This window comes from Etheostoma spectabile, chromosome 8 (assembly GCF_008692095.1).
Source record: "Etheostoma spectabile isolate EspeVRDwgs_2016 chromosome 8, UIUC_Espe_1.0, whole genome shotgun sequence".
Lineage (NCBI taxonomy): Eukaryota > Metazoa > Chordata > Actinopteri > Perciformes > Percidae > Etheostoma > Etheostoma spectabile.
Window position 1 is genome coordinate 20,035,247 of NC_045740.1, and position 15,775 is coordinate 20,051,021.

A 15,775-nucleotide genomic window follows, 5' to 3' on the forward strand; every position below is an offset into this window, starting at 1 on the left:
CTCTGTCTATGTGTTATGCGTTTCACTATTTATTAACTTTTGCCTATTACAAAAAATGTAATACAATTCAACAATTGGGTATATTGGTATGCTAAGGTACTGTATAATGACAGCAGATAACTGGTATCACTGATCCACATATTTAATATGTTAAACTAACTGCTTATGTTTTAGGCATTATTTATACATTATATATATATATATATATATATATATATATACATATATATATATATATATACAGTTTATTCTTCTACATTTTTCCAGTCAACAATTAGAAACCGTTTATCCTTTTATCCTCTAATAAAGATTTATTTTCTTTAGCTATTTAATTGTCTAAACATTAAGAGTAAGGCACTACAGATACATATTGACATACAGTATAGGCCACAAGCAGTTTTCTACTTTCACCACAAACAAAACTTTTTTCCCAAGTGCTTAAAATGTGAAAGCCAACTTAGAAAACAGTTTATTATTTTGACATATATGCCTTTATTTGTGACAGGACATGTTAGACATTAAAGGGGAGAGAGAGCGGGACTAAGAAGCAGCAAAGGGCCACATGTCGGAATTGGACCCGCGGTCGCTGCTTTGAGAACTGAACCTCTTTAAATGGGCACGTGCGCTACCAAGTGAGCTAACCAGGCATCCGAAAATATTATCTTTAATGAAAGATGAGTAAATGAGTGAAATGATCACTGATAGTAGGCTATTTGTTTTTCCATCAACAAGAATCAATACACCAATCAATGCTCATGTACAAATAGTTTAGGGGCATGGAGAGGTTGCTATGGTGGTCACATGCTCTTTTTGTTGACTTTCTTGTTTTTAATTACTGCATTTTACATTTTTTCCCCAAGATAAATAAATTAAAATGTCCCTAACAGTGATAATTGGCATATTACTGTTACCTTTGCTTGAAATTATAAGCCTGTGAACAGAACATTTGTGGAATTCAAATTGACTAGAAGTATTATGTAATCCAGGAACTGTTGAATAGAGAGCTCATTACTGATGGGTAGTCTTTTTTTTGTTGCTGTTCATGTTGTAAATATGTATGTTTTTAGAAACGATACACACAGAGTTTAACTGTGGTGTTTCTGGCGTGTCTGTTACATGCATTGTGGCTGCAGCATGCGTGCGTTTATGTTGAGTTGTGTTAGTGCAGAGCTGTGTTGCCGGGGCTGTGTCACACAGGGAGTCACCACGAGAAGGAGGGACTTAGGCAGCAGGACAATGCTGGTGTTTGTGCAACGGCCCCTGAGTGGCGGCCGGGTCTCTCAGATTGCTCGCGCTTGACTACCATTGCTGCACGCATTGTTGAAGTGAAAGGAAAGTGGACAGCTTGATCCTGTCTGTGGGAGCACCAACAGAGGTAAGACCCCCATTCCCCACTGCTATATCTCTGGGATGGAAGAAAAATTAAGTTTTTGAAAGCTGTCTTGTGGGGGGGCTTGTGCTGTGCGAACTGTATGGGCGGGGTATTTCAGTGCAGTTTCTGAGGGAAGCAGTGGTCTGGGAGCTGGAGGTTGGCTTGCGGTGAGGCGCCCTTGTCTGTGTTTTGGCAGGGTCACTACTGTGTGTGAATGGAGCTGAGCTGAAAGAAAGTTTCACAGAAAGAGGCTCAGTGAAAGGCATGTGTAGAATGTGACTAGGATCAAGCAATGGAAAAGACAGAGTGTAGAGGGGAGATCAATAGAAAGAAATATTTGGACATGAACAAAAAGTAGAACTGATGGAAAATTATATAAATGAAGATGATACTCTCATAAGAGAGGACAAGCCAGAATAGACTGAAGGTTTACAGAGGTAAAAATAGAGGCGGAATGGAGGTGGAGAGATTAAGAGAGATTAATTAGGAAGCTGAGGGAAGGGCAAGTCAGCAGGGGAAAAGGCAGAAAAAGAATGCTAAAAAAGAGAAAACATAGCAAAGGAAAGCGATGGCTGTCAACCTAAGATAAGGTTTCAACAGCATTTGTATTATGTGTGCTACACATTGCTTACGGCTGGACTGCAAACCGTTGTACTTCCAGGACAAATAAAGGTGAAAAAAAAACTTGTCAAACTGATTTTACAACTTCCATTCAAATCTCCTTTTCAGTCCTTTGTTAAATTCTGGATTCCAGCCCCTCATTTTCAGTTCTGCCCTCCTTGCTAGATCAAATACTCTTATCCCTTTTAGCTGACAGATTAGAGAGACTCAAGATGTTCTGTCTCAGTGTGGTCGTCCTGGGATATGCCGCTTTTCACATTTATGAATTCTCTCTAAAGACTCTTTAGTTGATGTAAGGTGTGTCAATCCTCCATAACAAAGATACACTCCTATCCCCATTCAAAACATCTATTCAACAGGGCTTAATGGAGAACAGACCGACGTTAGTCTCATGCTCTTTCATCTAATTCACTCCATATTAACTGCATTGTTTTGTGTTTCCAGGCAGTGGAGGCAGAGATTGGGTTTTGGTGTAAGGCACATCAAAGCAGAAGGGCTGACCATACCAGGTGGGAGAAGAAGGCAGTTCATTGCTACCACGTTAAAAGAAACAGTGAGAAGCATTCGTGGCGTGGGTGGGCAGGTGAGGGTTGAGCTGTGGTGACAACGTTGGACTGCATGCCAAAGTGTGAGAGGGAAGAGGAAGAGGAAAAGGAAGACCAAGAGGAGGGGTAGGTGGAGGAGGAGAAAGAGGAGAGGAGAAGAAAAAGAAAGAGGAGTAGCGGGCCTGGAGCCCAAACCCAAGCAGGATGGCGGAGAAGAAAGTTAGGTAAGTATTTCTTACTTATGATTGTTTGGCTTAATGAAGATGAATGTATTCACTATGTGGTGTGTGTGTGTGTGTGTATATTTGTCCATGAAGTAATTTGGGATTTGCATGGCCTGTGTTGGTGACTTGTTCTATGCTTATGTGTGTGCGTGTGTCTATGTTGATCCTTCAGCTCTCTCCCTGCTAAGCTGATTAACGGGGGCGTAGCAGGCCTGGTTGGTGTGACATGTGTATTTCCTATTGACCTGGCTAAGACCCGCCTACAGAACCAGCAGGGCATCCAAGTCTACAAAGGAATGTGAGTATGGCTCTCCTGTCCCGAGTTAACTCGATACTGTCACTGAGCTGCACTTTTAAAATTATTATTGAGAAAAAGGCTCTACATTCATCTTTATCTATATTAGTTAGGGAATGGCCACAGATGAATGTAAAAGTCTCTGAACTGTAAAAGCATTTCAAAATATCTGCTAATGAATGGATTACTGGTGGTTAAATGTGCTCTCTTGTGATTTGACCTACAAATAAGTCAGAATAGATGATGCAGACTCACATACTTTCCTACTGAATCTTAGAGGGAGGAGCAGCACTGTTAAACACACTCTTCCCATATTTGGCCCAGTGTTTTTTCTGAGATTGTACAAAACTCCCTCATGGGGATCATATTCGGGAAATGGCTGTATACAGTGTGTGTTTTGATGGACCGTTGTGGTAACTTAACCAAAAACCAGACAAACGTTTAAATGAATGCACTCAAACTATTTCACATGCAACTACTTCAGTTTGTGAGGACGTTTTAAGAAATGCAGTGTGTCCTTAAAAGACCGACCCTGAATTTTGAACTGCGCACATCTGGTGGGCATCAATGCTGCTGGCTGGCTGGGCGTGGCCGGTGTTAACCAACACATTTCTCCGGTTTCCCACTGTGAGTCAGAGAAGGAAAATAGCTTGTATAATTTTCCTTCAAGGCCTAATCACAAGGCTGGATTTTTTTCATGCTCATTGCAAAGAAAAGAAATGAACAGAACAGCTCTTTGACACCGCTGGTCTCTGTCCAGTTTGTTGTTGTGACCGAACACACGGCCATGGAGTATTTGGGTAAAGGCAGGGCTAGATGATGCTTTAATAATTTTAAATACATGTCTGTCTTAAGAGCTAATTGTGAAGCATATGAACATTGGTGTGGTGTATTCTAGGCCCAAATGAAAAACAGACAAAATGTCAATTGTCTTTTTTTTTTTTTTACTTTAAAGGCTGGACTGTCTGGCAAAGACAATACGCTCGGAGGGCTATTTTGGATGCTACAGAGGTATTCTTAGCATTTCTAATCCCTGTGACAAACAACACTACAACTGGGCTTTACGATAAACTTAATCTACGATGTTGTTTCTACTGTTCTATTTGTGTACCTCAGTGGAAACTGTCAAAGTGTTTGTCTTTTCTAGGTGCTGCAGTGAACCTCACTCTTGTTACACCAGAAAAAGCCATCAAGCTAGCTGCCAATGACGTCTTCAGACAGAAGCTCTCTAAGGATGGGTGAATTGATTTTTGCCCTTCAATTATACGTCACATAATGAAGCTACATACAAAGCATCTTAAGCTACAGTATATATTAACACCATATTTTTGTTGTACTACACATTACAGATTGGGCTTTTTCCCAGATTTCTTAAAGTGCTCATATTATGCTTTTTGGCTTTTTTCCTTGCCTTTATTGTATTATATATCTAATTTGAGCATGTTATAGGTTTACAATGTGAAAAAGCCCAAAGTCCGCCCCAAAGGGACTTACCATCTCCAACAGGAAACACTGATCACAAACTGCTCCAAAAAGTTTTATTGTAGTCCAGCCTTTACTTCTGTGACGAACGTGCGTCACTTTGTAACACACGTTATTATGCTCGCCTAGCCTCCAGCGTGGCATGCCAATATACTCTGCTTCTGACTGGCTAGTAGTGCTGACCTAGGAATTGTCCATGTGCGACTCCCAACAAAGATGGAACAGAAGTAAGATGTCTCACTCTGTAGCTAAGACAGAGAGCTCAACACACAGGGTGAAAAGCGGAGCTGCAGCAATGTGCAGTACAACAAAAACATGGTGTTTTTTGAAAATTAAACCATCTAAATCTACAGTGTTTTAAAATGAGCACAATATGAGCACTTTAATATATGTCAATCAGTAACAAATTTGTTTGTTGATGTTGTTAAAAATCTGGCAAGCAAACAAACTAAACTTAAAAAATGTCATGCTTGTGTGTTAGCCCTCATAAATGATTACACTGACTCATGGCCTATTATTACAGAGGCTTATTCTTGTTATTTTTGCACGTGAGTATAACAAAGCCGTTACTATGTTTTCAGGCATTTGCCCCTGTGGGGCGAGGTGCTGGCAGGGTGTGGGGCTGGGACCTGTCAGGTGGTAGTCACCACTCCCATGGAGATGCTTAAGATCCAGCTGCAGGATGCAGGAAGGCTCGGTGAGTTGGTCATTACATTACTAAAATGTATGTCAGTGTAAAAGAAGGCAAAGTGCTGACATTTTGGGAAGTAAATAAACTCTGAAAATTGCACCTTTTGTCTTATTTATGCCAACATTGATCTGGTGTAGGAGCAGTATGTAGGATTAAGTACCATCTAGTTGTGAGGTTGCAGATTACAACCAACTGAACACCGTTCACTCAACGCTCCCTTTCCAAGTGTGTAGAACGTAAAGCAGCGAAAAGCCCTCTCTCGAGCTGGTTTGTCCGTTCTGGGCTACTGGAGAAACTAGCGATGTAACATGGTGGTCACCGTTGAAGGATTGCGAAGATCCAGGATTTAACCCAAATTTGAACATCCACAACTTCTCAGTCCCTCCCCCCTTTCCACTAAAGCCCAAAACGGTCTCCTAAGCCCTTCACTCCACGAAGGAGAGATGTGCGCGATAGAGCGGGGGGAAACCTATCCGCAGCTCGTGCGGGGGGAGGGGAGGATGCTATGAAATGCGTGTGCCTGAGCAGTGATTGACATTGACATTTTTGCAAATTGCACCACAGGCTGTAGGTGATACCAGAGAAGCCATATTTCTTTTAATTTACCTGATTCATATAGTTCAAATCGAACATAGGATCAGTTTCAGCAACTATGACAGAAAGTTAGTTTTATAGGGCTTACCTACTGCACCTTTAATCCTACACACAGCAAGTACCAAGCTTCTCAATAAATTCCCACTGTGAGCATTCACACATTGTTTATAAATGTGATATATGAAAGCATCTTTTGGAAAACTTCACATTGACTTTTCTGTCAAAATGGTAAAACCAGCAGCGACCACTAGCTCACCTGCGACCCTTTGTTGCGTGTCATCCCCCATCTCTCGCCAACCTTTCCCACCTATCTACTGGCACCGCAAATGAAGGGAAAAGCCCCCCAAAAAATAGTCTTTAAGGAAAACCAAAGGTTGGTAGCCCATCCTTTGTTCAGTAACAGGGATGGCTGCAGGATAACATTGGCCTGCATGTGTTTTCTAACCTGGGACAATCTGTGTTTGACTATCAGCCGCCCAGAGGTCTGTTCCAACTCCAGCTCAGGCTGCTGCCACCGGTCCAGCTCCAACATTGGTGGCCCCCCCATCGGCGCGACCGAACCCTCCACCTCGGACCTCGGCCACCAGCATCACTGTAGATCTGCTGAAGACTCGAGGGCTGGCAGGCCTCTACAGGGGGGCAGGAGCCACCTTAATGAGGTCATACACACAAAGACATAAACACACACACACTCCCTCACTTTCACACATACTTACAATGCATGATTTTAATGTCTCTTTTAATATACGTATTTACAAACTATTTTACAACTAAATTAAAAAGCCAGACTGAGACAGAGGCCAACCTTAGTGATATACTGTTAGCATAAACACTTCGTACATAGCAGCAGTAGAAAAGTCAGCCGTGGTCCAGGATATTGAACCATTCCAGGCATTTTGTTTCTCGTGTCAATTATAATTCATTGTCTCTTGACCTCACTGGTGTCCCACTCAGTCCATGACATTGTGCTTTTCATACTTTGCACTCATGTTGGAAACCTTTAAAAACAAATCCCTTACATGAGCTTGCACACATGCCTCTTTCGGAACAAGTAGCTTTGCTTTGTTTTTTTTCACAACTTTAAAACTATAAGCGCGGTTCGTCTAGCCCTCACACATCCAGGTAGTTATGTGGCCCGGCAGGGGGGAAGGAGGGAGCCTTGCTCACCCTGCTGGAGAGACCGCTACTACAGCGCTTGGCAATGTGCATGCAGGAGAGACACACACACACACGCAAAGAGATTCCTTGATACGTAGTTAGATGTTCCTGATGGCCCCTCATACTGTCTTTCCTTTCATTCAAATCTGTCCTCACTGATTTAATGAGTCGATTTCACGTTGTATAACTCACACAGTGGTTGTTGTATTCCTGACACCTCTACCAATCAACACTGATCAATAGATTCCTGCGGCTATGTCTGCCTGCTGTACTACAGTTCAATGGGTCCATGTCTCTTTCTCTCTTTGCGTTTCTGGGACTTTACCCTCTCCCACTTTAGTTTTTAGTCCGTCCCATTTCGTTCTTAATGCCGTTTATCTTTGAGATTTTAATCCTTTAATCATAATTTTCAGGGATGTCCCCTTCTCAATGATCTATTTCCCGCTGTTTGCCAACCTAAACGCGCTGGGCCGGGAAAAAGTGGGTGATGTGCAGGACCGGGCGCCATTCTGGCAGTCCTTTCTGGCAGGCTGCGGCGCAGGCTCAGTTGCAGCCGTGGCTGTAACACCCCTGGACGGTGAGTGGAAGACAGAAATGGACATAGTAAATGAGCTGGTAGGGCAGGATAGGTAGTCAGATATTGGCTGCGTCCGAAATCACTCCCTTGTTTACTCATTCTCAACCATCTCTCCCTGTCTATTAAATGTAACGCATTGCATCATGGGATTATTAGCAGAAAGGAGTATGCATGCCATGGCCGCTGTTTTTTGTTTTTATTTTGGAATCAATTCATTGAGTTTTCGACTTCTCTACTTGTGTTAATATTACACTACATGTTAACATGAACCATCATCCTGTGATTTTCATTTGTGGCTCCAGTTTACTTTCATTAACACACTGACAATAATCTTTAAACGGATGAAATGACAGTCCACCTATGTGTTTTAAATGCCTGTACAGTCATAAAGACTCGTCTACAGACCTTGCAAAAAGGTGAAGGGGAGGACACATACAGAGGAATTGTTGACTGCACACGGTGAGATTTTAGTCTATATTACAACACTTATTTTATTTAGCATTTATTTTATTTTAAACATTTATTACCTTAATATTTAAAGGCCCTCGTAACATTTCCTTTAAGTGTTTTTTCCCCCTCTTGTTTTGTCTGTGTACTTTTGCAGGCGTATCATGACGCGGGAGGGCCCATCAGCATTCCTGAAGGGTGCAACATGTCGTGCTCTGGTTATTGCTCCTCTTTTTGGCATTGCACAGGGTGTCTACTTCCTCGGGGTAGGGGAAACGGTGCTAGGTTTGCTGGGATAGCAGTGCTTGGCATTAGTGGCGATGGTTGTGTTGTCTCTGCTGCTTAAATCTGCAGTGAATGAACGACACAACTGAGTGAGAGGTGAATACAGTACAGAGAGAGGGAGATACGGCCACAATCTGCCAACCAAAGGAAGAGGAATGGTCTGAGATATGAAGAGGTTCTATTTACTAATATGTGGACCAATGGATTCACACTAATCATGTTTCTCTAGGTTTTTACATGCTGTCAACAGGTTCTGTAGGTAAAACAGGGCCCTGTGTATGTGTGTGACTAAAATGAGGGTTAAGTGTCCCAAGTTGTCTTGGTTATCCCAACGTGCTTGCTGCAATATGTCTGGGGCCGTTCCTTTCTCCTGAGAGAGATGATTCTGTCTGGTTGTTAAGAGAGAGCTGCCGCATGTTGTTTGAGGCTGCTAACTAAAATGCCAATCTGACCATTTGTATGGTCATGGCGAAGAGCTGTGCCTCCTTCTACGTGAGTGACAAATCCCCCTTTATCAAAAGCTAAGACTGCATCAAGTTTGATGCCAAAGTATGAACTGGCTCTTTAGATTGACCTCAATTGCCAATCATTTAGAGTTCAGCGTCTGATGTGTTTCTCTGGAACAGGAGCTTAATCCCTTTAGGCCTATCCTCCCATGCCATCCGTGAGGTCTCAGTTGTAATCCTGAGATTCCTTCAGTGGACTGGGAGGTGCTGGCTGCCAGAAACGCTAAAGCCATTTGTTAATCTGATGGTAATGCTTTAATCCCAGCATTAGCATACAATATACCCTAACACACGGCTCACTTCCTGCCTAGAGGCCACAGGTTAGACTGCCTGTCTGCCTTGACTTCCTCTTCCTCACACAGATCCGAAGGGTTTAAAGAAAAGCTTTGAGAAGCCTGGAGCTGATTTCACTGCTTAGTTACACATAAAAACACATTCCTCCAAATGATGTGCGCACAATGACAAAAACAAATATGCAAAGCCTTATCGTTGCTGATAGTTTCTAAAGCATCAAAACGGGAAGTCTTAAATTCATTCATTGGAATTGGTGGCGTTGCAACATTGATTTGGTACTTGAGTCCAATTTAGCGGCAAAAATTATATTTGTGGCACTAGTTTTTTTTTTTTTTACATTTGTAATGCAAGACATGTTTGTGTGGCTAGTGTACCTGGGCTACTACATTTCCATTGTAGACTGAACATAGCCTGAGTAAACTGTTTACAAGCTGTAAATAAATATATCTCATACATGCTGACTTCTGTGTGTCACACATTTATTTCTTTGATTTTTCATATGTTAGGTGCTTTAGAACAATGGAAGACGTCCTTTGGCTGTCCGCACGCACACACAGTCAAACTGCTAAAGGTTTGGCAACCATACCATATTATAGGCTGTAAAAAATGTAAACCGAGTATGTGAGGGGAAAGTGTGTATCTTTGGTGACCTAAATATGTAGCTTTGATTACATCAAGTAGTAAAAAAAACACAGATTTCCTAAAACAACTGAAGGAATACGTATTGGCAAGTAAAATAGAAGGCACTTAAACACATGAAAAGTACACAAAGTTAAAGCAATACTAAATCCATTAGTACAAAAATAAAGACATATATGAACACATCAGTAGTGTTCCATTAAGTAACCCTGGGGATTGGTAGTTGATTGTGCAGACTCTTGCTCACTTTGATGATGGTCTGTGGTCACCTCATACAGTATATTCCACCTGTGTCCACACTGCTTTCTTCAATGCCAGTTAATCCGTGAATTTACGGTTGAGATTGGCACCAAACAGGTCCACTTTGATTTCAGGCATCATCTGTTCACATGTAAATGAGTGGAAAAACATGAAAAATACAGATGCTTCAATATTGTTTTGTTTTTTATGGACAAAGCTCCCAGTCTCTCCACACACACACACACACACACACACACACACACACACACACACACACACACACACACACACACACACACACAGCAACTGTCTCCGTAAAAACAGTGTTGCCAACTTAGCAACTTTGTTGCTAGATTTAGCAACTTTTCATACCCCCTTTCGTAACATTTTTTCACAAAAGTGACTAGTGACAAATCTGGGGACTTTCTGTAGAAAAGACAGCGACTTTCTGTAAAAAAAAGTTGCCAGTATTGTCCAGCGAGCACGTGAGGTACAGTATTTCTCTCCTGTGGCCGCCAAAACAGTCCCCTCTCCCTGATTTGGTTTTGTGAGGAGCAGAGGAGCAGCCCCCCCCCCTCCCTGTGTGCGTATGCAGGTAGAAAGAGGAGAGGGGACAGGGTGCGGGGCCGGTGTAGGAAGGAGAGACAGCGGACGCGACGGGAGAAAGACCCAGCTGAGCTGGTCTGACCCTGGGCAAGCCAACCCTCTTTGAGAAATCTTTATTGTTCTTTTCCCCTGCCTTTTAGAAATCCTTTTATTACTTTAAAGATAGGCCTAAGTAATTATTATACAGTAAAATAAATTCCTGTATTGAATTTGTGATTTTTTGACTAAAGATTTCTATTTCTTTCTATCTACCTTGCTGACAGAATCACTAAGCTTTATGCAAATTATTGTGTAATGACATCAGAAATATGAAATTGAGCATATGGCGTCATCTCCCCCCCACCCTCAAATGTCTTATTAAGGAGGGAGGGGCGAGCTAGCCTTCGTTTTGTTTGACAACTCTTTGAACGTCAACAAGAAGGGACATCCCCCAACACCGCTTTGAGCACCTTTTAATAATCTTAAATTTAAAAAAAAAAAAGGTTCTGAGCATACATTTTGATAAAAATGTTTGTCTTCGCTTTGTGCAGACAAAATTAGGTTTACTTAAATACAATTTAATTATATTATAGGCATTTTTACAGGATGTCGATAACATCCGCAGCTGTGTGTAGGAAGCAGAAATAATTTGGGACGCATGCTCAAAACAATCTGCTCTCAAATACCTCTCAACAAGAGCGGGTACTCTTAACACAAAGCATGAATGAATAAACTTGAATTTTTCACAAAAGCAAAAAAGTAAGACAAATGAGTAAACAATGAATGTTCCTGCCTCAAAAAGAATCAACAAAACGAAAAAGAATCAGTGCTTCCCTATTCTTAAAAACAAACAAACATTGCTTAATGAAGTAACACCCACTTTAACATGGTTAATAGGGGTGCTGCATGACAGTCTTCCCTGAATGATTTAAATCATTTTTCCCTTTTGACTCTCCTACCTTTGGGTGGTGTTGCCCTCCACAGGCAAACATCAGAAACTACATTTAGAGTGTACATTAAATTTTTTTTTTAGATGCATCAGTTACTCTACCTGTTGTGCCATAAGTTCAAGCCTGTTCTCCAAAGTGTTGGAAACCTTGATCTTCCCATTATCATTATATACTTCCACTCCTCCGCAGCTGTCAAAACAAAAAGAGGCACACACATGAGAGAAGCAAAATTAGCAGAAACGTAGAACTTTCTTTTACCTTTTTTAAATCATGGCCACCAGGAAAATCTGACAATAAAATTGAAAATCTAAAAGTAAGAGTAAGGAAAATCTGACAATAAAATTGAAAATCTAAAAGTAAGAGTGGATTTTAAAGTACATTGAAATCATCTTACATTCCTGACGGAAGAAAGCGTTCCAGGTCGATTTTGACAACTATGTTCTTCTTCACTGCCTCTTTGTAGATAGGGCTGACCTTATCTACAGCAGCCTGTCAACCAATAAAACAAGGACTCACAAAACACAACACTACCAACTATCATGCATGTGACGAAGAATATGCAGAGGCCCTCGTAATTACTTTTTTGTCAGCTCAACCTCACCTGAACCATTTCTACATCCTGCTGCCGGCAGCGAATGGTAACTTTATGTTCCAGCAGTTGATAGAATCCCTGAAACGTTACAAAAGCACAAACTCAGAAAACATGGAGAACTCACCAATTAGCTGTTGAGTAAACTGTGCCCTCCAATGAGAGGAGTTGGAGAGTTTACCTGAAGCACCAGGCCCTCCAACAGGGTAGAGTAACTAGCAGGGTCCTTGGCAATCTCTGCAAGTCTTTGACGAGCTTCATTCAACAAATCCTGAGACAAGAACAGAGTTCAGTTAAGATGACTGTAAAGTAGCGATCGACTGATACTGCTTTGTCAAGGCCGATACCGATTATTAGTGGTTAGTAAAACCGATTAAATATAGCAATCTTTGGAACCGATATGCATTTACGGTGAAAATTAAAATCTTTAAAGTGCTCATCTTATGCTCATTTTCAGGTTCATAATTGGATTTAGAGGTTGTATCAGAATAGGTTTACGTGGTTTAATTAAAAAAAAAAAAAAAACATCTTTCTTGTACTGCACATTGCTGCAGCTCCTCTTTTCACCCTGTGTGCTGAGCTCTCTGTCTTAGCTACAGAGCGAGGCATCTTACTTCTATTCCATCTTGGTTGGGAGTCGCACATGTACAGTAGCTAGGTAAGGACTACTAACCAGTCAGAAGCAGAGCATGAGGGCGGGCCACGCTAGCAGGTAGGCGAGCATTATAACGTGTGTTACAAAGTGACGCACGTTTGTCACGGAAGTAAAGGCTGGACTACAATAGAGCTGTTTGGAGCAGTTTGTGAAGAGTGTTTTCTGTTGGAGAGGGTAAGTTTGGGCTTTTTCACATTGTAAACCTATAACATGCACAAACTAGATATATAACACAATAAAGGCAAGGGGAAAAAAGCCAAAAAGCATTATATGAGCACTTTAAGTCAAATTTAAGATTTTGGAATGTCACAAACTCCAAGACAAAACTTTGATTAGATGCTTTAAGCAATTTAATAAATAAGAAACTTTTAACATAATACACAGTAAAAGATAGTCAGATGGTGTTGTGGGCGGGACATGAAGTCAGACTCAGTGTTGAGTGAAAACAAAGCAGAGGGACAGATACAGAGCTGTAGCCGAGCCGAGCCGAGGCCACAACTTTATCAGTTATCGGGCAAATAAAGCTCTGCTAATGGCCAAAAAACTACTTTAAAGTCATAACGTGTTTCTTATAAAAACTCTTCTACAGATACTGTGGAATTTGACTCTATTATACAGTATAATACGGTATGGTAAGTCCTGTCGAAATGCTTGTCTTTGGTGACAAGTAAATACTATTTTTCAATGATCAGAGTACCATAAAAGAAAATCCATTCACCTTTATTGTATTGGAATTTAATTCAGTGGCGAATAGAACAAAACATAACCACATATGCATACATCTAATCATAATTGTAAATTAAAATACATTGTATGCATCTATCAATATTTTTTTTAAAGATTAGGTATTGGGCATTTAAGGCCTTTATTTGATAGGACAGCTGAAGTCATGAAAGGGGAGAGACGGAGAATAACATGGGCTGTTGTGGCAAGGACTAAACCTTTGTACGTGGGTTTCACATGGCGAGCTACGTAGGCGCCCCATCTATCAATAACGTCAAAAGTTATGTGTCCGTTGTGCATCATGAACTGAATACGTGTAAAATATGAGCGTTGATCTCAAACCGTGATCATGTCGTCGCGTGCCTTCAGCACCTTTAGCCTTGCTTGGTTTAGCAGGTTGGACATCTGGCTGTAGGAGTGGATGGAGAAGTCAATTAATGAATTATCTGCAGGCCTGAACATGTAATGCAGCAAGTCTATAGAACAGCTGTTCAGCGTGATACCCAGTTCTCCTAACACATAGATTTGAAGTTGCTTTGCCACCACAATTGGAATCGACAGGCGTATGGCGACTTCTTGCCAAAAGAAGGGTAGTTACAAAACCTCAATCATGGGGAATTTTTTATAGAAAAACATTGCCCCAAAATTTGTCACTAGGGCAATACGATGTGCGTGCGGGTTTTTTTGGTATTAGTTGATGGGGATGTTCAAAAACGTGCATGGTTTGAAATAAAACAAATCTACCTGCATTTCTTTTATTTGATTATTTGTTTGAAAAAATTAAAACGAAGCAATGCCTTCTGGGAATTTCCAGACAGAATCGAGTAGACCACGTCTGCGTCAGCATCGTTGTTGGAAGTTGGTTAGGAGTTGGAACTTATCAGCTGTTGGTGAAAAATGCTGCAAACTGACTGATTTGTTTTTTAAATCAAGTGCAGCTTCAGCTAGCACTAGCGCTAATACTGCTAGCACTAATGTTAGCAACACACATGAGCCAGCACACATGGATAACAACATTTTTGCAAGGCACCATGTCACATTCTCAATAGGGGCTGTGCCCCCCCCAAAAGGTCTGATCCTATACTCGCCCCTGCACTGCTCACAATTTAAGGTTGTGTGTAAAAAAGTGCAAATGGTTCCACGACCACTTTCATTCTTTCCTAAACTGTCAACAAATGACCATGAACTCACACTTTCTTGTGTTGTTCAATCTGCTTTTCCTTCTTCTCAAAGTATCCCATGATTTTCACCCTCTGGGTCTGCACCAGACGACCTTTCTCGATGTTAAACTCTTCCTCCGCCTGAAAACAGATGGGTATGACAAGTATTGGTCATTGCTGCAAAAATCACAAGACTGACTGACAAGCTTTGATTACCTTAGCATCAATTTCCTCAACTTTCTCACTGGCCTCTTGCACAATGAAGCCCATCATGTGCTTAATCTGCCACAAGAGACAAAACACAAAAATAGTTTGTTCAAATTCAGAAGTTTATGTCAACCTTCTAATTGTAACATAATTCACAATTCACAACAAACATATTGTTACCAAAACAGAGACGATAGCTTTATGGAACGATTTTAAATGATTTTCGGTTACCGTTAACGTACCCTTAAAAGATTAACCTGGCTATATTAACTTGTAGCCATCATGTTATAGCCATAGACTGTCCATATACAGTTTTTTAGTTTGGGTCTTGGACATATGACAGAATTGTGTGCTATAACAATAGACTGCATATACAGTCTATAGTTATAGCACACAATTCTGTCATACGTCCAAGACCCAAACTAAAAAACTGTCACGATAGCGAGATTAAAAGAACCTCTGTTGGGCAACGTTACATGCAACAAACGTACAGTTTAGAACCCGCGTTAGCTAGCTTTGACCTATACATGTTTTTTATAAACGTTACCTAGCTAAAGTTATAAAGTCACTGGCATAACATACAGCTCTAGTTCAGCCGTTAAGTCAAAATGTTACCTGTTTTTGTACGTCAGCATCGGTAAGCGCCATATCTGTTCTCAAATATGTTTTGTTTACTAAAAGACTGTAAATTCAAAAAAAAAAAAAAAAGTCTTCCAGACCACTTGCGCAGTCTATATAGTTCGCGGTGTTAGGAGGACTTTTACCCAAGATTCTCTATGCTAAACTGGGGTTTTACTCATATTAATACATATATAGGCCTATATATATATATATTTTAACCTTTTTTTCGCATTCACGTCGCGCTAGCGACACAATTGGAACACAAAACATCCGGTCATAATACAATTTTATAAAAATATTTTATTTCTTCAGGAA

The 15,775-nt window shown here is 40.9% G+C and overlaps 2 protein-coding genes across 3 annotated transcripts; one reads left to right on the forward strand and one right to left on the reverse strand.

The window, feature by feature from the left end:
• Window positions 1-1,116: 1,116 nt before the first annotated feature.
• slc25a18 (solute carrier family 25 member 18) lies at window positions 1,117-9,552 on the forward strand. Of its 2 annotated transcripts, none has more exons than XM_032523005.1 (10): window positions 1,117-1,375; window positions 2,438-2,762; window positions 2,935-3,060; window positions 4,013-4,068; window positions 4,205-4,295; window positions 5,121-5,236; window positions 6,297-6,483; window positions 7,396-7,559; window positions 7,943-8,018; window positions 8,164-9,552. In XM_032523005.1, exons 2-10 carry the CDS (start codon window positions 2,743-2,745, stop codon window positions 8,303-8,305), a joined length of 978 nt encoding a protein of 325 aa, XP_032378896.1. In that variant the 5' UTR covers window positions 1,117-1,375; window positions 2,438-2,742; the 3' UTR covers window positions 8,306-9,552. The 2 variants fall into 2 exon arrangements, with proteins under 2 accessions (XP_032378896.1, XP_032378897.1); XM_032523006.1 differs by having other exon boundaries at window positions 1,231-1,375; window positions 2,102-2,762.
• Window positions 9,553-9,946: 394 nt separating this feature from the next.
• atp6v1e1a (ATPase H+ transporting V1 subunit E1a) lies at window positions 9,947-15,715 on the reverse strand. Its single transcript, XM_032523025.1, has 9 exons — window positions 15,455-15,715; window positions 14,849-14,914; window positions 14,664-14,773; window positions 13,815-13,881; window positions 12,276-12,365; window positions 12,107-12,175; window positions 11,900-11,994; window positions 11,607-11,694; window positions 9,947-10,111 (listed from the first exon to the last, which is right to left on the reverse strand). The coding sequence occupies exons 1-9, from the start codon at window positions 15,485-15,487 to the stop codon at window positions 10,049-10,051; spliced, it is 681 nt and encodes a 226-aa protein (XP_032378916.1). The 5' UTR covers window positions 15,488-15,715; the 3' UTR covers window positions 9,947-10,048.
• Between the last annotated feature and the right edge of the window lie 60 nt (window positions 15,716-15,775).

Coding starts and splice junctions, on each gene's coding strand:
- atp6v1e1a (XM_032523025.1), bottom strand. CDS start 15,487: ATGGCGCTTACCGATGCTGACGTACAAAAACAG. Junction 14,774..14,848: donor TTGAGGAAATTGATGCTAAG/GTAATCAAAGCT, acceptor ATCTGTTTTCAG/GCGGAGGAAGAGTTTAACAT. Junction 11,695..11,899: donor CGCTTTCTTCCGTCAGGAAT/GTAAGATGATTT, acceptor TTGTTTTGACAG/CTGCGGAGGAGTGGAAGTAT.
- slc25a18 (XM_032523005.1), top strand. CDS start 2,743: ATGGCGGAGAAGAAAGTTAG. Junction 2,763..2,934: donor ATGGCGGAGAAGAAAGTTAG/GTAAGTATTTCT, acceptor TTGATCCTTCAG/CTCTCTCCCTGCTAAGCTGA. Junction 3,061..4,012: donor ATCCAAGTCTACAAAGGAAT/GTGAGTATGGCT, acceptor TTTACTTTAAAG/GCTGGACTGTCTGGCAAAGA.